General features: G+C 39.6%; 1 protein-coding gene across 1 annotated transcript; it reads left to right on the forward strand.

Moving 5' to 3' along the window:
* Nucleotides 1-11,552, forward strand: pggt1b (protein geranylgeranyltransferase type I, beta subunit). The gene is made up of 9 exons (NM_001008136.1): nucleotides 1-174; nucleotides 1,371-1,489; nucleotides 3,374-3,441; nucleotides 4,227-4,378; nucleotides 5,169-5,301; nucleotides 7,532-7,577; nucleotides 8,414-8,598; nucleotides 9,774-9,882; nucleotides 11,183-11,552. Exons 1-9 carry the CDS (start codon nucleotides 50-52, stop codon nucleotides 11,362-11,364), a joined length of 1,119 nt encoding a protein of 372 aa, NP_001008137.1. The 5' UTR covers nucleotides 1-49; the 3' UTR covers nucleotides 11,365-11,552.
* Nucleotides 11,553-26,328: the final 14,776 nt, after the last annotated feature.

Below are 26,328 nucleotides of genomic sequence, written 5' to 3' on the forward strand. Positions count from 1 at the left end.
GTAGAATCTCTCAGCTACAGTAGGGCTCAGGGGACTTGGGGACAGCGGGATGGCTGAGGATGAGAATGGCTCGCCCGAAGAGAGGCTCTTGTTCCTTCCCGATCGGCATGTCCGCTATTTCCAGCGTAGCCTGCAGCTCCTACCCGAGCAGTGTGCTTCTCTAGAGACAAACAGGTAAGGAAGCCAATGGTTATCCGCGTACGAACGGAGAAAGGGTCATAGACAAGGCGGCGATCAGCCACCATAGGATGTGCCTACTGGGACTATTTAACAGCGGATGTTTATCCGGCAAATGAAATAAGAGCTGTGGGATTGGTGGAGTGACTGTATGTTGCTCCTGTAGTGTGGTCTATATCATTAGTTGTGCCATGGGCAGGGGCTCGTCACTTTGTGTTGGCTAATAGAAATATCAGCCCATATTTGCCTATAATATATCCTGTTGGCATGCATATAAATTATATGTATCATAGTGCAACAATATAAGTGGGTCGCTTCATTCAGTGGCCCCATGGACTGTACTGGGTATAGCCGGTGGTACTTACACATACAGCAGGTCAGGCTTGTCTGTTAGATAATGCTTGGGGTTAAAGCTTTTACACAGAGCTGGTGTATGCTTCCACTTGTACATCATCTCTCTGCCCATAAAGGGATGTCTCTGTGCTTTCTTATTTATGTGGTGCCATGTTGCTGGTGTTTTGGATTTCATTTCTGTATATGAGGTACAAGGGCGCCTGGGGTGTATTTATTACACACTTATAAACTGTTGTGGCTGAATATCTGCGCTTATTAAAAGCAAATGTGAGGTAAAAGCGACCTTGTTTTAATTATGAACAAATGCAAAATGATGTGAAGTTGAACCACATTAGCTCTAATCTACCAGCATGCTGTAGAAATCACTGGAAATTGGTTTTTCATTTGAACATGAGTGGGGAAAATAGCCATTCCCCACAATTAGCGCTATTAATCTCTCATTTTTTTCTTAAATAATTGCAAAATAGATATTAGTAGCACTTATGTGTGATTTGTATTTATTAATTTTTTATTTTGATACATGTGCTCCTGAGGGTGTTCAGCTAAGCTGCAGGTATATGCATATACAAATTATTTGAACTTCCAGCAATATAAATATATAAATATTTTTTTACACAGACATACCTTATATGAATTAGTTCATGTAAAGAAATGAGGACTATAATTTCCCTTTAAGTTGTATTTATACTGACCTCAAAGCTGCATAAAATAGAACAGTTATATAACTTTTATTATATAATAATTATATAATTAACTCCCCCTTTTCTGTTCTAGTTCGAAGAAGTATATGTCATTTATAAATGAGGAGATATTAATGTGAAGTGTTCGTTTATTTTCAGATTAACCATTGCATTTTTCGCACTTTCTGGACTCGATATGCTGGATTCATTAAATGTGATCAACAAATCAGAAATAATAGAATGGATTTACTCTCTCCAAGTCCTTCCCACTGAAGACAGTGAGTACCATGCAACATGTATTAAATGGCAATCACTTTCAGGTCTCACTGTGTTTTTTTTTTTTATGTTGTTAAGCAAATAAATTTATATATTAAATATGGATGAAAGAGACACACCAGTCCATCAAGTTCAACCTATACCAGAATAATATATAAGTGCTTTAGTTCAAAATTTGTGTTCACAAGGGTTCTAAGTGCTGTTTGTTCTGTAACACTGTACACAATACTAGCCACCAACCTCATGGTGCAACTTTATTTCCAAAGCGCTGGTAAGTTTACACTCACATATTGGTTGGTACATTCTGGAGTTTTTGGACCTAAAATCTGTTTTAGAGACAGGCTAGGCACTAGGCCATTTATTAAACCGTTTGTTCTTTAAATGCTGCTATAGAGAAAGAAATCACTCCTGTGCATGGTCATGAATCCAATTTTCTAAAACGGCAAGAAAAGAACACCAGAGTAGAGTAATGAGAAGTGTAAAAGACCCTTACCGTCTATTTTAACTTGTACTGGGGCTGATCACTATGATTAGGCAGGAAGCTGTGTGTTTGTAGGCAGCTTTCTGGCTTCCAGCCTTCATTGTGTGTGTTTGTAGGGGTGGTTAATAATGTTAGTTTAAATGTGTGTTTAAAGTTAATAATATTGACTTGATTCGTATTTGGCAGTTCAAGTAGAGTGAGTTATAGGCAGATAAAAATGACCAGCGCACCAGAGGTCACCCCTTTAGATTAGAGAAACAGAGCTTCCATTTGAAGCAGCGTAGGTGGTTTTTCACAGTGAGGGCAGCGAGGTTGGGGAATGCCCTTCCTAGTAATGTTGTTGTAATGGCAGATTCTGTTAATGCCTTTAGGGCTCTGGTACACGGGGAGATTAGTCGCCCGCGGCAAAACTCCCTGCTCTCCCCGTGTACCAGAGCCCTTAGGAGGGGGCCTGGATGAGTTCTTGAACAAGCATAGTATCCAAGGCTATTGTGATACTAAAATCTACAGTTAGTATTGATGTTGGAATATATAGTTTATGCACAGTATGTGAGTGTATAGATAGGTCAGGATAGGTTTGTGTGTGTGCTGGGTTCACTTGAAAGGGTTGTATCCACCTTAATTAATTAACTATGTGTTCAACGTTTGCAAGATTTTTTCCCTAAATATGCCATTTAATGTCTGCAGGGCAGGGGTGCATGTACAGACTGAGAAATACATATTTAAATCTAAACTACTGGCAATGCACTTATCACTTTAGTTGAAAAATAGCCTCCAAACATAATCATACAAAATACATCCTTCGGTCTTGTAACCATCAGATCATTTAATTATTCTTGGAAGTTTGTTTTCTCATTGAAAACAGCCTAGATTCAAACAAGTAAAATAAACAAGTGCCCTTTTTACTAAATCCATAACTGTTCAACATAATGTCCCTTTGAATATTTGTTGGCAGCAGGGTTTTCCATTTGCAAGTTGCCCGGTGCAAGCACCCCTGGTCCCAAATACATCTGTAGCCAAACCTCCCCATCCCTTTAGGAATGTGTAAGAGCACTTTTAAGGTGGTCTTCCCTTTTAAACAATTTTAGATAAACGTTTAAACTACCATAGCAACCAGGTAGCCATCGTGGGCCTTAAAAGCACTAGTAATTATTTTCATGTTACCCTTTTTAAGCTTGTTACAGAGAACTCCATTGCAGCCATTGAAAGCGACCAAGCAACTGGCAAATGTCCGACAGCTGCTATAATCTGCCACAGACCGGTGCTTTATATTGGGCTTTTGTGGGAATGTTTGGGTCTTTGTGTACTTGAAATGCGAGAAACATATAGTGATAAAACCTAGCACTAATTTATGTTCCTCACTTTTCTGCTTGAGAGCTCCACTAATTGTTGGCATTGGTTACAGAATCAAATCTTGATCGATGTGGCTTTCGGGGATCATCATGTTTGGGGTTACCATTTAATCCTTCAAAGGTATGTTGGCATACTCACCCTGGCTTTATTGATTTTGTGAATGAGAAATACCAATTCAGCTATTGATTGCTCCAGGAATAGATTGGCATTGTACCTAGCTTTACAGGCACATTGAGCTGATTGCTTTTTTGTGGCAGCTTTTAAGCTGATTAAAAATGACATTTGCCAGCAACTTAATCAGGCTATTCCATGTACTCTGAGAAGTCTCCAGAACATTTTTATTTTTGTATTTTTCTTGCTGGTAAGTTAAGCTGCAATCAGCTTTGTTTATGCATTTGCCAACTGTCTGCAGAATATGCCTTCTCGTGTGTTCAGTGATTGTCACTTTCATGTGCCCATAATCCTTTCTCACTCCTCTCAAAGGTTCTTGTCAGCAGAAGGCATGACCTGTGGCCAAAGGGACCTGTGATGAAACAACATCATTCTTATAGGGGGCAATACAAATTATGTTTATCATGAGTCTCAAAGATAGAGCTATGTGGATTATTTTCTTTTTACCCTTTGTACCAGCATCCCTCCCGCCCTCCCTCCCATTGAAGTTAGGGATCCAAAAAAAGGGAGGAGACTGCCCTGAGTGACTGCATGCACAGTTGAACCCAAGTCCAGATTTGCTTTAACTGTGCGTGCTTAGTGTTGCTGATTACTGATAGGTGTTGCTGTAATGCCCCTCAAAATAATAAAGATTTGAAAAAGCTTTATGGTGCTGTTTTAATATTTCTGCTTCAAAAATGGTTTGTCTACAGTCATGTGATTAAAAACAAACTAATAACCTTTCATCTTTTCAGGGCCATGGACTTTATCATCCTCATGACAGTGGCCATATAGCAATGACCTACACAGCTATAGCCAGCCTTCTTATACTGGGTGATGATTTAAGCCGTGTAAATAAAGAGGCATGCCTGGCAGGATTGCGTGCTCTTCAACTTCCCGATGGAAGGTAAACACAAACTAGAAACCCCATCTCAGCTTTAAAATAAAAAGCTTTGGCCTGTTAGTACCTTCTGGTAGGCTGCCTGGCTGTCTTTAAAGGAAAAGTAACACTAAAAATTTTCAAGTAAAAAATCTATTCTACCCTGCCTCAATAATTGCCCTATCCTGCACACCATTCATTATTTTGATTGCTTTGTTAGAAAATACCAGCAAAAACTTGTCTTCCGGTCATTTGAAATGAGGTGATGCAGGGAAGGATCCACTATGCGATCGATCCTAGCCCGACTCCTTCCTATACAGAAAGAAGGCTAGGATCGATCAATCAATCGTCGCATAGTGGATTCTACCCTGCATCGCCGTATCGCCCTATTTCAAATGACCGTAAGCCAAGTTTTAGCAGGTATTTTCTAATAAAGCATTCTAAATAATAAATGGTGTGCAGGATCAGGCAATTATTGGGGCAGGGTAGAATGGATTTTTTACTTTTAACTCACTGGAAGCGTCACACTGTTAATATTTGCATCTTCCTGAAGGTGCTCTTACAGCATTTCATGGGGGGCACAAAAACTCACTGCTGTTTCCACTATTGCAGCGCTACCAGCTTTGTGGCTGGATCTATAGTAACACAATAGTTGCAGTGCCTTATATTTATTATGCCTGACAAAATAAACAGAATAAGCACTATGTTGCTAATTACAGTGCTGTTCAGGACGTGATGTTAAATCTAAGTTTGTAAGTGCAGCTAATGAATTTCTGAGCTGTTGATAATTTACAGACCTTTATGTTTATTTTTTAAGCTTTTGTGCTGTCCCTGAGGGAAGTGAAAATGACATGCGGTTTGTATACTGTGCTGCGTGTATTTGTTACATGCTGAATGACTGGTCGGGTATGGATATGGAAAGGTCGATTGATTACATTAGGAGGAGTATGGTAAGTGCATGCAGCATCTATAGAAATAGGATACAATGAAAATGTGTTCTTAAAAAATATCTAATATTTTTTTTTTACTTTAAATTATGCATGTTTTCAAATCTGCTTTCCCTATTCTTTAGAGAGAAATATATACTTTTGTGATAACAGTTACCGTTGTTCTACAGACAGTACCACCTCTGTTTAGAGAATTAGAGCCCCTTGTGATCTGCAAAGTATGCTGGGAGTTTAGTTCTCCTTCTTGCTGTTCTTCTGCTCTAGACAAATGATAAGGTGGGCCTAAGACTTTCAAAGTAATTGGCAAGAGGGCAGGCAAGTAAGGGGCATATCAAGCAATGGGAGCCTGTTTTATTAACAAAGGCATCCGTCTTCTTCTTCTTCTACTGTTATTTTGTACACACAATTACTATAGTTAAAACGTCAGAACATGGGAGTATTTTGTGCTGTGCCTTATTAAAAAATAAGAAGAATAAGGATCATCTAGTGGGGCATCTTTGTATAGGTTTTGGGAGAGTTAGTTCTTAGTGTTGAAGAGCGCTTGTCTGCTGACACAGTTAAGGTAGCTTTACGCAGGCTGAACACAGGGCAAACTGAGTTGCCACCTTATCAGTTCGGGTACGGGCCCTTGAGATGGGCCTACCTGCCAGTATCTGACAGAAAATCTGATCAGTCCAATATTGGGGAAAGATCAGTTAATTTGGCTTCCTTGGTACCTTTAGGATAATGGCACTCCAGGCAGTTTCCCTGTTAGCACACAAGGGAGGGAATTGAAGCCAGAAAATTCACGCATGAGTGTATTCTAGCCAAAATATTTGTTGAGTACAATAGGGTGGCATTATTTGACGAAAAATGTAGAAGTGTAAAGAAACATAACCATTGTGTGTTTTAAAACATTTAAGTTTACTTTAAATTTGAAACAGAGCTCTTTTTACAATTTATTTTTTTGTCAGTGTGGTACAAATGGGCCAGTAAGGTAAAAATGGGCAAATGCACAAGCTGTCCTTGTAGACATAAGTAATGACTCTGGTGGAGTTTAGGTTTTAGTCCTGCAAATAATCCCTTACTGGAAGGGCCAGCACTCGTGCTTATCGGCAGGTTTTGGCCTGAGAGCACATACTAGAACTCTATCAAGCAGCAATCGGTGGCAGGAGTCAGATTTGGCACTTGCAAGCATTGTCATTTAACTCTATGGGAAGGGGGGGGAAGTTTCAGCCAAAGAAAACTAAAATCCATCTTCTGTGCCACAGGTCTAAAGGTCCCCATACACTGGCAGATCCGCTCGCTTGGCGATGTCGAAAGGGACCGATATCAGCAGCTACAATCAGCCCGTGTATGGGGACCTTAAGCCAAGCTTCTCGTGCTTCCTTGGCACAATATCAATATGTCAATAATAGTTTTGCAAATAACTATGATGCTTTTGCATAATAAAAACAAAACCATTTCCATATTACAGTGTCTCATATGATGCATATAGCATTGTATAAAAAGAAAACATTTATATGAATAGCTGGCGTGCATGAGAGTTATTTGCTTGTCTTTACCTATAGTTCCTCAAATGAGGGCTTATTTTTCATTATCTTCTAGATTGTGAAGTAATTCTATGTGTATATGGTCAAGGGCACACATTGGCTATGCTGCTCTCAGCCTGCATTTCTTAAGCAGGAGGAGAGAAGTGGATCCACTTTATTCCACAGCTCCGTGTATCTGCTCTGACAGCAGGACCCTAAGAGGGTCCCTTTGCCCTAAGAGGTGGCAGATAAAGCCTTTTAGGCTGATGACACACGGGGCATTTTCTCTACCTTGAGTTGGGATAAAAGGATGCAATAAACCCATACCATGAAATACTGGGCATTACTCTATCATCATACTTCAACCAGCAGAAATGCATCTGAAACACTCTGTGCTACCTACCATTATATTAAAAGGAAACCTCCTAAAATTTTTGGTACAGGAGGTTCTTGCCCGGATGAACCGCCTGTACTTTCAGTGCCTAAGGGAGGGGGCATAAGTCAGTCCTTCTGCTTCTCTGCCAGCAAGAGGTTGTTGGAGAAACACACAAGTGCTATAGCCCTTACTGTATGGAGTTATTGCCTTCTTTATCCCATTTTATCTTTGCTTTATAGGTTTAAACAGAGACTATTTTAAAATAAGAAATTATATTTGTGGCAAAAACATGCCATAAGATGTTACTGGAATTAAGGACCCTAATTCTAATTATTATCTTTTTCAGTCATACGAAAATGCTTTGGGCCAGGGGGCTGGCTTGGAAGCCCATGGTAAGCATGTGCTCCTTTATCCCTTGCTTCATTGCACAACAACATGATAAGTAGTATATGGACTTGCTGACACTCCTATGGATTGGCCCTTCCTACCCTAATTTGTGGGTTCTTCTGTTTGGTTTGCTCTCCATCTCCTACTTTTCAGAAGCAGTGTTCCAATACCTGGCACTGAAACAGGCTATCTGCAAGTCAAGGCTCTAAATGTAATCTTTATCTATGCTATTAAACCAGTGGTTTTGGATGCACAGTTGGCCATAGGTAATAATGGATTCATTTGCATGTTTCCTCCCATGATACCTAGGTAGCTAGAACTCATACAGGATCCCTTTTCTACTATCAAATTCCCAAACCAGAAAAAAACTTTAAGTCCCATTATTAAAAAATAAAAATCCTCTATGCTGTGGTGCAAATAGCACAAGCATGGTGTTGATCATGCTGGGATCAGCCAATCAGAGCAGGTGAAATTTTGTTTGTGACAGCATGGGTATGTTGGTTGCAGCTAGGAAAAAAAATGGGTTGAAAAATTGACTCATTAAATATATTAAAACAGTTGTAGGAAAAATGTTGGAAACTTTTGTGATTTAGTAAACATTCACTGTCATGGCTTTTTTTCCTACAATAAGAAAAGTTAAACTCTCAATATTTTCTCAGAATTCACACTGGCAGATTAACACTGACTATATAGAGAACAAGATAGTTGCCCATTTTTTAAGATTCCAATCTGTCTCAAGTTTACATCACCTGATTTTTTGTGTTTCCCTGTCTGTAAGCTGCTGCTTAAACAAGTAATGTTATGAAAATAAAGATTCATTTTTTATTTTTATTTTTTACAGGAGGCTCAACCTTTTGTGGCATTGCTTCCCTTTGCCTGATGGGGAAGCTCGAGGAAGTATTTTCAGAGAAGGAACTGAACAGAATAGGAAGGTGGTGTCTAATGAGGCAACAAAATGGTTTTCATGGAAGGCCAAACAAACCCGTTGACACTTGTTACTCCTTTTGGGTTGGAGCAACACTAATGGTAAAGCACAGCCAGGGAAGGTAGAAATGTAATACTTATTGTAACAATAATTGAAGAGAGTTGTAATGTAGCTGACATTAGATAATACTGGGAAATTAAACCCTCACATAAAAGAAAATATCTGCCTTTAGGTTGAAATATCAGGATTCTTTTCATGCAAAAATTTAAGTAGATTGAAGGCACCTTCCACAGACAAACAAAATAAGTGATCAGAGTATCAAACAAAGGACAGACAACAAAAGAAGAATGCCCATGCTTGCCACTCTGCACTGCTTTACCATAAGTACAGCGAGGGAAAGAATATTGCTGAAACTGAACTTTTACTTTAATCATTAAAAGAGCAAATGTATTGAATAGTTATGAAAACAAACTAACCCACCCAGGCTATAATATCCTGCACAATGCAACAAATTGTGTAAAACTGTATAAATTGGTGTGTTGTGGGGAGTAAGTGAAGGTCTGCAAACCTGACCAAGGGCAGCGAAGATTTAGGTGCACAATATTCTCCTCTATCTTTCCCTTTCTATAAGTAAATACAGGATGCCAAAAAAGCACAAAACTATCCTGGTGTCCGTTTGACACTCAAATGAATTGCTAGCATACAGAATTAAAAAAGAATATATTCAGTGACCTTGTTCAATTATTAATTAAAAGGTCTCATTCTCAGGAGGAGAAATCCCTGATGTCCATGTCCCCCTGAGATTTTGACTTTTTTTTTTTTTTTAAGCCACATGTTCCTCCTTTGACTTAAATAAATCACACAATTCCCAGTGCCATGTGGAATTGCTTATATATTAAAAAAAAACTAGTAATTGAATGTTTTTGCCACCAATATAAATTTATGCAGCTTAGTTACCATCAAGGACAAGCTACTGTTTTTTATTTCTGAGAAAAAATTATTTAAGCAATTCATTACTATCCCTGACTGAACTGCTCAGGGAAATGCATTCTTTGGCATTCCAGCTGTTGCAGAACAACTTGCACCCTAAAGAGGAGAATGCTGGACGCTTGAGTTAAAAAAAAATAAAAATTAAAAAAAAAAAATGTTCTGCCAAAGTTTGCCCATCCCTGCTGTAGGGTAGTGGCAGCCTATATGTTTTCATTTCTATCCGTGTATTGTCATGCCTATGTGCATAATGCTGCCTCTTATATTTGTGGGTTTGTCTCCTGTACAGCTCTTAGACATCTTCAAATATACCAATTTTGAGAAAAACAGAAATTTTATATTATCCACCCAAGATCGCATTGTTGGAGGCTTTGCAAAATGGCCAGATAGCCACCCAGGTATGTGTGTATGCGTGTCTAATTACTTTTAGTTAATTTCTGCTTTTCCAGTGTAGATGTTTGCATTGGAGTACTGCACTGTAGATCATATAGAAAGAGTGGGGAACAGACAATAAAAAAAAGTATGTAATTTATGCCTGTGCTGTGTCTGGGAACGTGGGCATCTCATTTTGCATTCCATACATGCTTAAATATGGTTCCATATGTCCCAGTGGGCTGGAGGGCACACTGGGTTATGGTTGCCAAATGAGCAAATGCCCATGTTATGTTGGGTTATATTCATCAGGCTCATATGTTATTTGTAGCCAAAAGCATTGTTTCTCATGGTGAATACTGTACATTAGAGAGAGGGGTCATTCATATTATAACTGTGTCTAAATGATACAGAGCCAAAATTGATAATGTTAAAGGAGAACTAAACCCTGAAAATAAATATAGGTAAAAACAAAGTAGTGTGTTAAATACTTATCTTGCTGCACTAGCCTTAAGTTTCAGAATCTCTATAACAGTTATGGACCAGGGTTTCAAAATTGTGCTCAGGGGGTTCATCAACTTGGATTTTGCTAGGAGTTTAAGTGTCATCCGAATGCTTCTTGAGCTGCTGAGAAGCTAAGCTTAGGGGTCATCACAAATTATCAAGCAGAAAATAAGGCTCACATGTCATAGAAGCTGATGCCGGTGTTAAATTGTGATGCCAATTGCACTGGTTTAGAGCTGCCATTTAATGAGAATCTAAATCCCTGTATTGTTACACTTATATTGTATATATACAGTCAGTCCCTAAGCTCAGTAAGTGACAGCAGCACAGAGCATGTGCAGGGAATCTTCAAAAAAGAATATGGGGAGCTACTGGGGCATCTTTGGGGGCACAGATCTTCCCTGCTAAAGACCTGTGGTTGCCTTGGACTGGTACAGAAGCCTAAAACACAATGTACAACATTTCTGCCCTACTTCTTTAGTTTGGCTTTAGTTGTTCTTTAAGGTGTCCATACAGGCCAGCAAGCACTGCCGACTCAGCTGCTCCAGATGAAGTTGGCAGTTTATTGGTTCTGGATATGGGGTTTTAGTTCTTTGCTTTGATCTAGCTTAGAAACCAATCATACTATTGCAAAAAGCCATCCTACATACATTTCTGGTCTTCTTTAGACAGGGCCAGTGTGTATGCGTGTGCTTTTTATAAGCAAAACTGTGGGAGTTTGTTTGACCTGCAGTTCTCTATAATACCTGAGCATAGGATTGTATGAATTTTATCTATCCAATCAGCACTCATATTGTCGTATAATTTCATATCACCTTACAGATGCACTGCATGCCTACTTTGGAATCTGTGGCCTGTCTCTGATAGGAGAGGCCGGTATCTGTGAAGTCCATCCAGCTCTGAATGTAAGTCTAACAACCTATAAGCGTCTCCAGCAGCTGCACGACACTTGGAAATCAAAGGACTGTGAAAGGAATTCAGATAATATGCACATCGGAACTTGAATGTGCTACATCAGCCATGAGTTAGGTGGCAATTTTCTAGGCCACTGTATAAAGCCATGTACTACCAAGTGTACTTTTACTTACTGGAGTCATTCGATCAAAGTGTTCTTGACTAATATCACCGCAATGTCCCGAAGCCTGCAGCCAGTTCTCTTGTACCTAAATAAAAACATTTTTTTTTTTTAAAATAGAATGTGAAGAGTGCGAATGTAATGAATGGCTAATGAAAGAATCCCGAAGCCAAACCTTCTGCTTATAATATTTTTGAGTATATTTTTTATTAGAGTGAATAGATGAGGAAAATTAAGAATTTATCCACTGACAATGTGCTTGCTACACAAATGCTAACTGTGATATCATATTCAGTGATTTGTTAAGAAACAGTATTGATTCCTCAGACTTGTGCCAATAAAGTGGCACGGACAATGAGCCATGTTGAGTGGATGACTTGGGTGTGACTCAAAATTGTCCTCACAGGTATTTTATTGAGACATATCTTCACATGTTTCAATCCCTATCCCAGGGGTGGGGTTGGGTTATGCTTAACTGTATTGATCATGGAAAATGAATATCAGTGTCTGCATATCCATAAGTAGGCTAATGGAATTAGGAATATGTCAGTGTGCTAAGAACCTGGCCAAGTTAGTGGCAAACAAACATAAACAGAGATACTACATGCACATCTTTACCCCATGTCTCATTATTATCATAAAGATGCTAAGCTTCCTATTTACCTCACTCGCTCACAAACCTCACATAGAAGTGGTTAACTGAACGACTTCACTCCACTCTCTAGGCAGTGGCAGCAGTGTCTGTCAGCCCAAATGTTTTTTCCTTTTTTTTGTGTATACACTGAATATACAAAGTCTACACACAACTGCAAAATAACAGGTTTTTGTTGACTGAAAGGAAAAAGTGACCAAGAGAAATCCTGTCAGAACTTATTCGACCTTAATTGTAAAATTGCAATCTATACAAAGAAATCAGAAACATTTTAGCAAAAGAAAAAAAAATGTGGTTGCATTAGTGCACACACCCCCTAAACTAATGGTTGAAACACCTTTTGATTTTACAGCACTTTTTTGAGTCTAATTTGCCACATCTGGAACATTTTCCAGATCTGTCAAATTGTTAGGGCATCCCCTGGGCACAGCTCTCTTGAGGTCACCCCCACAGATTTTCAATCGGATTAAGGTCTGGGCTCTGGCTGAACCATTCCAGAACATTGATCCTCCTCCAGTGAAGCCATTGCTTTGTTGATTTAAATTTATGCTTTGGGTCATTTTCATGCTTCATCTTAAAAGCAGATGCTTAAGGCAGAGCTATTCCTGATTTCACCCACCTTGACTAAAGCACCAGTTCTGGCTAATAAAAAGCAGCCGTAATGCATGCTGCCCCCGCTATGCTTCTCTGTGGGTACGGCGTTCTTGTGATATTGGGCTGCGTTATTTATGCGCCAAACATACCTTTTGGAATTATAGCCGAATAGTTCAACCTTGGTACCTTTTTGCAAAGGGCTTGGAAGTTTTTCTTTGTGTAAAGAAAGTAAAGGCTTTCTTCTTGCTAACCTACCCCATGACCCAGACAGATGAAGAAAAGGACTGATTGTTGTCACATGTAGGGAACAACCAGTATTTGCCAAGAAATCCTGCACCACCTTTAATGTCACTGTAGGCCTCTTTGTGGCCTCCCGGACTAGTTTTCTCCTTGTTTTTTCATCAATCTTGGAGAGACGCCCTGATCTTGGTACTGTCACTGTTGAGCCATATTTTCTCCACTCATTGATGACTGTCTTCACCGTGGAACTATTAATGATTTGGATACTTTCTGTACCTCTGTCCTGACTGATACCTTTTAATGATGAGATCCCTTTCATGTTTGGAAAGTTTTTGCGGACCATGGCTTTTGGAGTATGAGACCAAGATAAATAATCCTAAAGGAGCAGTCATGCTTGATCTGTGCGCAGCCACATCCTTGATTATTAAAGGGTGAGCACAGTAATGCAAACAGGTTTTTGTATGATTTTTGCTTTTCCTTCTTTCACTAAACAGTTTCTGATTGTTGTTTTCAACTGCTTTGTATAGATGGCAATTTTGCAATAACAGAGGTGGAATAAACTCTGACAGGATATATCTTTGTTTATTTTTTATTAAACAGAAACTTGCTATTTTGCAGGGTTGTGTAGACTTTTTGTATCCAGTGTATTGATCTGACCAACGCATGCATTTTGCTCAATAAAACATTATTACTTCCATGTAAGAGAGAATCTTTCTGATTCCAAAGGAAAGGTTTTCAATAGAATATTTGGTTGAGGTTTGCTTGGCAGGGCAACAATGATCCCTGATCATATGAATACAATATTCAAATATATAAGGTTTCCTGCCCATACCCTATGTATGACGATATATTAAACTAAGTCGAAGAAAACCCCAGTTGTGCTGCTGACACTTGCTGATTTGGCCCTGGATCTAGAATGGAAACTGGTGATTGGAAAGAGGATTGAATTAGAACTTGCTTTAGAGTGTAAATGCATATTTTTTTTGTTCTGTAAACTGTGCAAAGATAATTGCAGCATGAGCCCTGCAGGCACCCTAGTTGCTGCCACAGCAATGTCCTTTCATTAATAGGACACAGTGGGACAGATTCAGTTCGGTGAGACGTTTTCCCATGGAAGTGAATCTGGCCCAGTATTTGCTAACTTGATGCACCTATCTATGGCTTGTTCTAATTGGCTACTCTAGCAACAATCCATTGCTAGAAAGTTACTGCAACACTAAACTGCTAAGGCCTAATGTATGCTGGTGAGTTGGGCCTGAATCCAGATTGAACAGTTGTTTGGAAGCAGAATCAGGTCTAAAGGTGGCCATACACTGTAAGATCCGCTCGTTTGGTCAGGTTGCCAAACGATCGAATGAAAACAGCAGACATCAACGAGCCGATGCATTCCCCAATCTTATGGAAAAATCATATCTGTTACGTAGGTGCCCATACACCACCGCTTGATAGATGAAGTCAGCCTGTGTATGGCCACCTTTTCAGACAGGTACTTGTCTCCTATGAGGACTTGCATCCTTTGACTTGTACTGCAGTTTCGTGTATATTCATGTGTCTGCAACTGCATTATTAGTAGATCAGCACACTATAACTTGTGTCTGACTGAAAACAGGTTCAAGTCACAGGTGTGCATAAGGTTTCATACATATTAGGTGTGATTTTACAGCAATTTTTATATTTCACAGTACCTATGGAGTATTGTGAGTGAAAGCCAGTGATGGACGTTATGAATTCATTGGAAAAACTCAATGGCATGTTATATATCTGGGGTCACTTTCAGCTCCCAGTAGCAATCATCGAACTGAAATAGCCATGGGTAATAATAAACACGAACAATAGGAAAACAGTAGCAGCCTCTGGGTAGAGGTTCCCAATGTGATATATCTGAGGCCTATGGCACATGAGGGTGTTGATTATTGACTTTAATCCCCCCATGTGGCTGCTGTGCCAGGAATGCTTCTCATGTTAGATATGACAATATTTGAATGGGGCTTTATGAATTTGTTGTATTGAGGTGCCACCTTGACTACTGAATGTCTCTTAACTGCTATAACTCCGGAAATATTTAGCCAAGCAATGTAAGATGGTTTATACTATTTTATACAATAAAATGAAAAATATGTGACATTGGCTTCTCTGTGTGTTTGCATTACAGTTGTGTGAGTTACACATACTTTTGGCATGGATACTGCACTCTGACTGATGTAAACTTTGGTGGTTTCTATAGAGGATGATACATGTAGTTAGGGAAGGAAGACACCCTAATAGCCCTCCAGGATCCCATGGACAGCCAAAGGCAGTTGCTGGTAGAACTGAGTTTCTTCTGAAGAAGGATTCCAGCATTCCTGCGTGGCTTTAGTGGCCACTCTGACACTGGCCAGGTTGGGCACTATATAGATGAGAATGATGCCCCATAACAGTAGAGGAATGGTGGGCCCCAGTCTGAGGGATAAAATGCAGACCTCCAGTTGCTGAACTGTGAGTGGGATGTGGGGGATTTTTTTGTCGACTGAAGGGCTGCAGGTTGGTTATGTAAATGTTACAGTAACTAATAGGAATTAGTTCATTGGTGGAGGAGCCTGATATCAAGTGCTTATATAGAGTTTAATATCTTTCCTTCTAACACTACCAGAAAGTACAGGATAGCTCAGTGGGAAAGACATTGGGTCAGGGCGCCCAGCCTCTATTTATAGTAACATAGTAAGTTAGATTGAAAAAAAGACACATGTACACCAAGTTCAACCTTAATGCCTATATATAACCTGCCTAACTGCTAGTTGATCCAGAGGAAGGCAAAAAAATACCCTTCTGAAGCCTCTTTAAGTACGACTGATTCAGGGAGAGAATTCCACAGCTTCACAGTGAATGGAAGGACCTACTGGTAAATAAAGCATTAGAGAGATTATTACATGATCCCCTTATATATTTATACATAGTTATCATGTCACCTCTTAAGCGCATCTTCTCCAGTGTAAACAGACCCAACTTGGCCAGTCTTTCTTCATAACTGAGACTTTCCATACCCTTTACCAGCTTAGTTGCCCTTCTCTGGACCCTCTCTAATTCAATAATGTCCTGTTTGAGCACTGGAGACCAGAACTGAACAGCATATTCTAGATGGGACCTTATAACCCCCTCCTGTGAATCTGTGCCCTTTTAACACAGCTCAAAACCTTGTTTGCCCTTGACTGGCATTGCTTCCTACAACTAAGTTTATTATCTACAAGGACTCTAAGGTCCTTCTCCATTATGGATTTGCCTAGTGCAGTCCCATTAAGGGTATAAGTGGTTGCATAATTTTACATCCAAGGTGCATGACCTAACATTTATGAATACTGAATCTCATCTGCTACTTAGCCACCTAGGTTGTCAGTTGGTCAAGATCCTGCTGCAAGGATGCCACATCCTGGATGGAATTGATTGGGCTGCAGAGTTTTGTGTCATCTGCAAACACTGATACATTACTTATAATACCCTCCTCTAAGTCATTAATGAACAAAAAAGTGGACCCAGTACAGAACCCTGAGGGACCCCACTAAGAAACCTACTCCAAGTAGAGATGATACCATTTTGGCATTTTACTGCCAATATATTAGTCACAATAGTGCAAGCTAGAACTGTATATTTATTCTGCAGAAAGCTTTACTATACCTGAGTAAACAGCCCTGGAAGCTTTCTCTATTTGTTTAAGATAGCAGCTGCCATTTGAGGGCAAAGACACACACAGCGAAAAAGTCTGTGCGCCTAATCTGCGCAGCAAAAACCCTATGGCGGGAAAGTCACCGTGACTTTTTAAAAAGATGGCAGCTGTAATTGTAGCGTGTATGGCCACTTAAGTCTCAGATATGGTAAATCCAAGGGACATAGGGTGGAAGTTAGACTTAGGCCTCTAATACAATACAGACTTTAATCTGATTTGCTCAGACCAAGTCACTCCAACAAATCCACCCATATTTATGTCTAGTCACATGCAATTTAAATATCAACATGTTTTTATTAAAAGTCAAAATTGTTTATGGCCATACAACACAGCAAGCAGAATCTGGAGAGTACTATAAAACCTGTTTGCCCAGTGAAATGGATGTTAATATTTGGTTTGCATTAACAGTGTGTACAGTGTGTACAAGTGCATGTCATGATGAGGGTGTGTCATATGAATGTTAAGATCAAGGGACACATGCCAAAATATGATGTTGTGTTTTCATTTTTTCTAGTTTGTGTTTCAGTGTGAATGTGGACAAGAACCTCTGCATTCACCAATAATCAATATGCTAAGAACATTAAGACATTCTGTGCATTAAAGTGGATCTGTCACACAGACATAAAAAGCTGTATAATAAAATTATTATTAAACATGTAACCCAACTTTCATTTTTTTATTATCACATCTATACCCATTTAAAGTCCCAGCTGTCAATCATATATTCCCAGACCCGCCTCTCTGCCTTCAGCATATGGGTGGGGCAGACAGTTACTTTCACTTTCAATTTAGAACTTCTTAGATGTCACTGCCCTCCTCTCATTCCCTCTCCCTCCCTCATCTAATTGTGTTACCAGTGCATGGACATGGGTATCAGGTCCCCCCATACTGGCACAGAAACAAGATTGTAGCATGATGCACAGCTTGCCTTAATAACAGGAACCTGCCTGTTTTGTGCAATTGTCAATTCCAGTGCTAAAGCACAACTTTCCCTTTTTTGCAATCAGTGTGAATATGACAATGTGCACTATGTTTGTACCCATCTTGTATTTGCTGTCAGTTTATGCCTCAAGACCATACCCATATGTGTACACATACAGCCAATGTACTTGGGTTACAAGAGACTTGATATAAGGGAAACCTAAACTTAAGGCAATTCAGTTTCCACCATTCCATGGTGATGGTATTATAAGCAAGTAATGAGAATGCCAACTCACATTTGAGTAGCTACACAAAGTAGACACTTGGCCCATGTCCCTATAGGCCTGCTTTGTTTGGCTAAGCACATGAGTGACTGCCTTTGTACTGTAAATATACAGTTGCTTGTGTCACACCAGCTCATGGAACAGCCGTGTATCTATAAGCGCGGAGTAGACATGCCGTTAACTAATCCAACGACGGCTCTCACTTGTATATTTCCCGCATTATTTGGAAGTACTTTACAGACCATTATTGGCAAGGCTTCCTACAAAATTAGCTGTGCCATTATTCTTGCTCTTGGCTCTAAGTGCATGAGCAGGAAGCAGTAAGAGAAATGGATCATTATGGCTGCAATTTCCTGCACTCTGCACTTTTACCAACATCTTTTTGTACATTAAATGCCATATTGCATCACCTACATTTGCCTACAAACATTACTGGATCAGTAATAACTATTAAGCTTATTAACTTTACTCTGGATGGCTTGAATGGTAATGCATAATACTGATGTGGACACAATGCAGCGCAGTTAAGAGGGGTGTGTTGATATGGAAAGGGGAATGAGGAATAATTGCCTTGTCGCTGTTTTGCAAGGAGATACAGTAGGCTTTGTGTCCTTTTGAGTCTATCTGAATATAATTTGTTTATACTGGGATACAACATTTGCATTTGATATCATCTAGTGCAGGGATCCCCAACCAGTGGCTCATGAGCAACATGTTGCTCCCCAACTCCTTGGATGTTGCTCCCAGTGGCCTCGAAGCAGGTGCTTATTTTTTAAATATTGATTCGGAGGCAAGTTTTGGTTGCATAAAAACCAAGTATAATGCCAAACAGAGCTTTCTGTATGCTGCCAGTCCACATAGTGGCTATTTACAGCTCTTATTGGCACCCCCAGGAACCTTTTTCATGCTTGTGTTGCGCCCCAACACTTTTTCCATTTAAATGTGGCTCACAGGTATAAAAGGTTGGGGATCCCTGATCTAGTGTTTAGAATTTGTATTGCTGTTAGTATATTTATGCCTGATTTGTGCTTACTGGTGCCATTTATCTCAAATATCAGAAGGAAGTGAAAGTACTGGCACAGGCATGGGAAAAATACACTGTTATAGTAACACAGCATTTTTATCTCACTGCCTGGCTTTTCTGCTGCTTACTGTCATGTTGCTGTCTCCCCCAGCCTCACATTGTGCTCCCACATCACAGCCTCAGCTGACAGTTCCTCTTACACGGTGTGGCAGTGAGCGATCTGCCAGCATCTCTAGGGTTACAGTCGGGCAAGTATCTGCTGTGAATTAAGCAGAAGCTGCTTTGCCTGCAGCTCAGTTTGCCATCTCTCCAATAGAGGATCTGACTGCTCTCAGCAAAAAGGGAAAAGTCCATTGTTGCTAAAACACAGAGTTTCTTTCCTATTGTAAAGTGAGAGCACAGTAGCGGCTGGTGGGTAAGAAGTGGAAAAACAGTTTAGTCTCCTGCCAGGAGTAGGATTAATTTTCTGTTTTGCTTTGTTGGGGGACTTTAAAGGGCCAGTGTGCCATTTGCCTTCTGTAAGTCCAATAAAAGCCAAAGATTGTTTTTAGTAGACCTGCTGTCTTATTCTTACATGGCAACCAATGTGAATATACCTGGTACTTGCAAATTTCTGCCCATTCTCTTTATTGCCCTTAAATTTGTAATACCACCTAGGCTGGTGAAAACCGGCCAGGTGGCAACCCTACCTGTTGGTGCGGCTGCCCTCCCATACTCTCCATCTCCAATTTGGTTAGGTGTGTGAGTACATTCTATTGCCTCAGTAAAATTGTATAAAGCCAGAACTGCCTAGGACCTTCAGTTCATAGTTAAAAAACCACTGGTACCCATTTCTTTCAATTCACTGTCCAGCAAGGGCTCAGTTGAGACAGTATAATATTGTTCAGCTGCTGCAGTTTGAAAGGGAAATATTTGACAACCCCCCCACACCTGTTACAACTGTATTACCAAAGCCCCCAACCCACAGACAGTAAGATGTGTGGTCTGGCTAATGTATAGCTTGCTCTAAATAATACCAAGGACTTATTCACATTACGGTCTATGATCTGACTTACCTGAAAGCTTCCAGCAGCCTTGATGTAGCTGCAAGCTGATGCTATTTCAGTGCCACTCAATAGGATGTCATTTTCAATGGGGGAAAATTATATCAGCTGCAGAATAACAAGATTTACATAGTAGATATAACTTCTAATTCCCTTTATAAGCCCATTTATAAACCGTAAAGACAACAGTGCAGTATGGAGATGACACAGCTTCATTAATCTTTCATGTACACATTATTTCAGAATTGGTTTGTGGTTCATAATGGATCATTTGTTCTTTAATAATGTATTTACAGTAATCAGCAATCTAGGCCAATGTGTGTATAATAATATATAATATGTATATAATATATACAAATAATTACAAAAAAGAATAGTTCATGATATCACATGTATGGCCTGCTGTTAGTGCCCTCTCTTATCCAAGTGTCCAAGAGGACCGATCAATGCACGGTATCATGGCTCCATGGGGAGGTGATGGAGCAGAAGTGAGTATATAAACTAATAGGAGCACACAATAAAAGGAACAATAGGCATGAGCTGACATCATGGTGTTGGGGGTATCTTTAATTGAGAAGGATCTGGGAATTTTTGTTGCCAACAAGTTGTCTAATTCCAGGCAGTGTCATTCTGTGGCTACTAAAGCAAATCAAGTGCTGTCTTGTATAAAAAAGGGCATTGACTCAATGGATGAAAACATAATTTTGCCCCTTTATAGGTCCCTGGTAAGGCCTCACCTTGAGTATGCAGTGCAGTTTTGGGCTCCAGTCCTTAAGAAGGATATTAATGAGCTGGAGAAAGTGCAGAGACGTGAAACTAAACTGGTTAAGGGGATGGAAGATTAAACTATGAGGTTAGACTGTCAGGGTTGGGGTTGTTTTCTCTGGAAAAAAAGGCGCTTGCGAGGACATAATTATTCTGTAAAAGTACATTAGAAGGGATTATAGGTAGACAGGGGATTTCCTTGCATTTGAAGCAGCGTAGGTGGTTTTTCATGGTGAGGGCAGTGAGGTTGGGGAATATCAGAATTGGCCCACGACCTACATGAAACCCACTGTTCAAGCCCCATGAGCTGTGCCACACTACACCCCCCAGTAAGCAAGGATCTCACCTTTTCTAATGGCAAAAATGTGCATTGATCGACCCCTTCCTTTTTGTATGTTTGAAGCAAATATGGCCAATCATTTGCACTTATAATTATACTTTCTTTTACTATGGCCTGGAGTTCTTCCAAATGAATAAAGCAGATTCATACATGGGTGTGTATGTTGGTTTTTTTTTTGTTTCAAAACCCCTTCCAGCAAAATAAAATCTTCTGTTATCATTGCTTGATCTGCCTGGCCCACAAAAACAAATGAAAGCAAGGTCTTATTTATTATTCTTACAGGGAAAATGTAATATACACCTTCAATATGTTCTGTACCCCTGAGAAGGCAGAAATGAGGTGATGCCTGCTCAGCTTCTTAGGACTATCTCCAATAGCTTGAGATACCAAGTATATTATGTTCCAGATTGTAGTTTCTTTTCCCTTATCACAAAGTTGAATAACAATGTCCAATCAGCTTTTTCTCCTAATGGCCTCCTTTGTTGTAACCTTCTGTTATGATCAGTATATATTCAATCTGACATCCACCCCAAAGCCATTACATCACTTGCAGTTATTAGCCATAAAATATGAATTGGATATGGATTGCTGGACGTTAGGGCCTTTACACATGGCACTTGCACCTCTGCTATTCTGGGGCACAGACTGAACTCTGCACCTTGTGCTAATTTAGAATGTAGCTCCATGTGTAGATTACAGCTGTGTTGTTCACAGTGGAGAGCTGTACTTACTGCCTGCTATAGACAGGCACTCTGTACTGGATGCACCAGTGCTTTAAGGCAACGGGCATTTCCTAGCTTGCACCACTAAACAACATGCAGGCTAGGGGCTACTCCAGGGGATGCCCACATGCCACCCATCTATCACCCTCTCTATATACAGTGATACCAAACACGTGCAGAACACAAAACAAATTGAGGTGAAACTCTTTGCACTATATTAAAGAAGCACAAATTATTGCAAATTGTAAAATGGGTGCCTATAGCTTAATTTGATGTAAAACCAACTAATTTTAGATGTTAATAGGGGGATAAGGCCTTCATTTCTTTTATATACAGGTTCTTTCCTTCTTCTTGCCTTCTTGAAACTAACAATTAATGACTAGAAGCCTAGTAAATCCTTTGTTTAAAAAGATTCTGTATAATTTTTATTACTATATTAAACTGTTCACACTGCAAATAATTAATTCTACCATTTAAAATTCTATTTCTGAGCCAATATATTTTTTTAGTTGTAACATTGGTGTATAGGCAGCCATCTCAGGTCATTGCACCTGATCCTGAGCTTTCAGAAGGAGCCAGGACTACACAATACATAAGATAAGATTCAGATTCAATGTAACCAGAGGAATCATGAGCCAGACTTGGATATTTACTATTATATGCTATTCTCATATCTACCACTAGGTCGGGCATGGGAGCATTTTTAGCAATACAGGTGTCCGGGAGTGCCTACCTCCCAGTGTTGTGTTGCAGCACAGGAATAAAGAGTTCATCACAGCACAAGTCACATGGCTGTAGGCACCTAGGAAAGTAAGAATATGTCTAGCCCCATGTTTTGCTCTTATGAAAAACAGATTTCAATGCAGGATTCTGTTGGAGGAGCACTATTAACTGATGTATTTGAAAAAAAACAACATGTTTTCCCACCACAGAATCCCTTTAATTTGCTGTCACTTCCATCTCTAAGACATTCCTTCTGTTTGGTTTTAGCAATTCCTGTATTGTTTTTATATTTTTTACAATTCAGAAGCTTCTCAGGCACGTCTTACCTTGCTAAGGGGTAAGGCGAATTAGGCATGTTTCACATTAGGCCAGTGTATTTCATTTGGTGGAGATTGCACAACCAAATTGGTTGTTCCTAGCCATGAATCAGCTGTGTTTGCTTTTTGGTTGTTAGGTACTATTGTTACTGAGGAAGTTGCACACCACAGATACGTCAACCCATACATGTAAATTCTATTTTTAATCTTAGATTGTGTATCCTGCAGAGCACATACAATAAAATGCAAATCCACATAGCGTTATTTCTGAATAGTTCCTCTGAATAGTAATCCTCCTAAATTACAACACATTATTTTCATCAATTTGCATTATCTGCAGTATAAAAATGATTATCCTATCATGCGCAATGTGACAGTGTCATTCTTTGTTCCCACAGGAACAGTAATCATAGTTATCATCAGTGTGGTGCCAGGGCCATGCAAATTACATGCTTGATGAACCCTGCTGTCACACTGAGAGGGAGCAAAAGGCAGCTCCATTGTGGCCTGCTCACAAGTTCATGCTTTAGGTAGGAGAGGGACATCTTGTACGCGAAGTCCTGCTAAGTGGCCAAGGTAGACTCATGTAGGTAGGCTACATGCAAACTAGCTCCCAGTAGTTTTGATTCATTAAGGAAGGTGCTATTTACCCATAGCAATTAATCAGTAATTAGTTTTGATCACTTTACAGTGTATAACAAAATATACAAAATGAAAGTAAGGTCCTGATTGGTTGCTATGCATTACTGCACTGGTGCTGAGCCATGCAACAGTTGTTGCTCATTCAACAGTCTTGACCACAGCAAATGGAGCTGTTCCGCCTGTGCAGCAACGTGCAAGCAATTTTGGTAAGCGTTCAAAATCAGAATTTCCTGATGTCACAGCCGGACTGCTCTGTATTCCCTCTGGAGGTTCTAAAATCACATGGGACCACTGATCTGAAGTCAGGGCAACTTTCTTACTGTGATTAGAGAGTGCATCTTACCCTAGCCTAAATGAAGGAATGTTCCAAAGTGAATATGAACACCTAAGGACAAAGGACACACTTTTGCACTTTATTCATTAAATTAATCAATAAAGATTAACCCTAATCATAAATTCCTTTACTTATCTTTATCAGCTTCTGTGTAAGTAAATGTGTTTGTGTTTTATATTAGCTATAGATATTGCAGGGAATCTGGTTTATTTTGTTTCAGTTTTGTTTTCTTTTAAGATGCAACTAAAGCCTTCCCAGTGCCTCCTGATGCCACTGTATGCACTGTGTAGTGTCATGGCACCCCTTCCCCTTGCAGCAGGAACCTGTATGTTCTGCTACTTGTTATAATATTTTTTTTTCTTTCTGGAAAAACCCACAGTTTTGCTTTATTGTAGGTGTTCTAGATAAACAATAAAAATCAGAATACTTGTCTCACAAGACATGAGTTATATGTAAAGCTCATTTACCCTTTGTAATCCCTGTATGGTCTGGGTGGATATTAGAGTGGGAGAGATAAAAGCTGGGGCTGAGGCAGAACGCATACACCCACAAAGCTTAAAAAATAAATAAATGAAAGCTGAACCTTTAATGTCACAAAATGTAACACCGCACTGTTAAACCTGCAAAAAATCATAAAGGAATTGTTTATAAAGGGGATTATAATGCAACTGTAAGATCACTTTAGATCTCAGAGTGAGGTTTGATACAGAGAGTGTACAAGCTGTAGTGATGCTGGCTGGGTGTCAGTGAATGCATGCAGGGCAAGTGTTACAGACATGATTCAAGTCTTTCTTAGCAGGGATTTACCTAAAGTGGTCATTGAAGCATGAAGGCATAGCTTTTTATCTTTGTGTGTCTATATACATGTGGGAGCCTTCATGTTGTTTGTTGTAGCTAAGCCAATTTACATCATCATCTAGATCTCATGAAGTCTGTGGAGCATAGGCTTCTAATGAGGTATTCAAGATGGCAGCTTATGTAACATAAGTATTATGTTTTATTGAAATAGGAAAGTCATCAGTGCTTTACAGAGATTATACATCATTCACAGCAGTCCCTGCCACAAATGCATCAAATGATCTAAGATCCCTGTAACATTCACACACACTATGGTCAGTTCTGTCAGGAGCCAATTAACCTGGTTGTATGTGTGGGAGAAAACCAGGAGGAAAACCCAAACAGAACTGGGGAGAAGCTGCACATATATATTAATGTAAATATATATCTTAAGGCTGTGGTTCCCACATCTTGGGTCTGCCCCCCTTAGGAGGGCTCAGACACTTGGCTTGGTGGGGGGCAGCCTAAGGCCACTTAGTGACATCTTTATTTTAGGTGAACAATTTTCTCTGTCTTAGATACTTTAGTACTATGACTGAATGGCTGGTGCAGGATCTTTTTTTATATGGTTAAAACTGGGTTATAGGGCTTATATGGGCACACGGTCCCTGTGTGTTAAATTGGGTTTGCCCATGGTATAATTAGTTATTTAAGGGTGAATGGATCTGCAGTGTGCAGTTTGGACAGGCCTGTTTTCATCATGGAAGTATTGTCATATACTTTTGTAAAATTGCCATAGCCCTTTCCTTATTAAGAGCAAAAACAAAATGTATTGTAATGCTATTTTGGCCATCTCCAGGCTTACTCTCCAAGGGGTCCTCTCTGTACCTCAGGGTCTGGCACCCACCCATCCTTCTCCAAAAGAACAAACATGACTACCCCTTCCCCTATTATATACCTATAAAACAACTACATGACACTCCGGTATCACTGGGAATTCTAACCTTCTTACAGGACATGTATTGCCTTGTGAGACTACATTCTCTCCCATTCATGCTTACACAGAACCAGCCCCCCTCCCACTTAAAAGGGAACAAACACTGTATAGTCTGTACTTAAAGAGACAGTATAACCCCTTGTTCAACAAAAGTGCGTCCTTACTTACTATGTTATATGGCAAACCCTTGAATGATTACAGTTATGAAAGAGGTTTGAGCTGAAGCCTCTTATTCTACAGGAATTTGCTTGTCACACTTTTACTTGCTGACAAATGGAAATTTGGGATAATAGATAATCCTATTAAATTAGACCGTTAAAGCCTTAGAAAACAAACAAAGCCTGCATTTAATTTGCCACAAAGCCCTACAATAAGTTTGTTTCTCATAATAACAATTTTCTTGATTAGAATGTGTTTTATCCCTCATTACATCTCATTCTTATATTCTATTATAGCAACCCAGGGCTGGTTCTATTGCAATGGATTTCCATGTATGATCATTCTAGAGCCAATCCACAAACAGTATTTTTTTAAGGCCTTAGTTTTTGTAACTACAGTCTCTATACAAATTGCACTTATTGATGTTCTAATGTGAATGTTTTATTTTTTATCAGCATACATTTTGAACACTGTCATTCATCTTCTTGTCCAAGAAGCCTTGAATCTGTGCAGATGGGAAGCCATAAGGACTCAGGCTTTGTTGTGCGTGCAAGGCCCTTTCCCAAAACAGAGCACATTGCTAGCTTACTCAGGAGTATCTATTGACCCAACAGTAGTTAAAGTTAAGGAAGTGATTTTGCCATTGCAAAATTACAATTTTA

Source organism: Xenopus tropicalis, chromosome 1, assembly GCF_000004195.4.
Source record: "Xenopus tropicalis strain Nigerian chromosome 1, UCB_Xtro_10.0, whole genome shotgun sequence".
Taxonomy (NCBI): domain Eukaryota; kingdom Metazoa; phylum Chordata; class Amphibia; order Anura; family Pipidae; genus Xenopus; species Xenopus tropicalis.

Excerpts from the sequence above, each read along its gene's own strand:
- pggt1b (NM_001008136.1), top strand. The coding sequence starts at position 50 with ATGGCTGAGGATGAGAATGGCTCGCCCGAAGAGAGGCTCTTGTTCCTT. Across the intron at positions 1,490-3,373 it reads AGTCCTTCCCACTGAAGACA|AATCAAATCTTGATCGATGT; the intron begins GTGAGTACCATG and ends CATTGGTTACAG. Across the intron at positions 7,578-8,413 it reads GGCTGGCTTGGAAGCCCATG|GAGGCTCAACCTTTTGTGGC; the intron begins GTAAGCATGTGC and ends TATTTTTTACAG.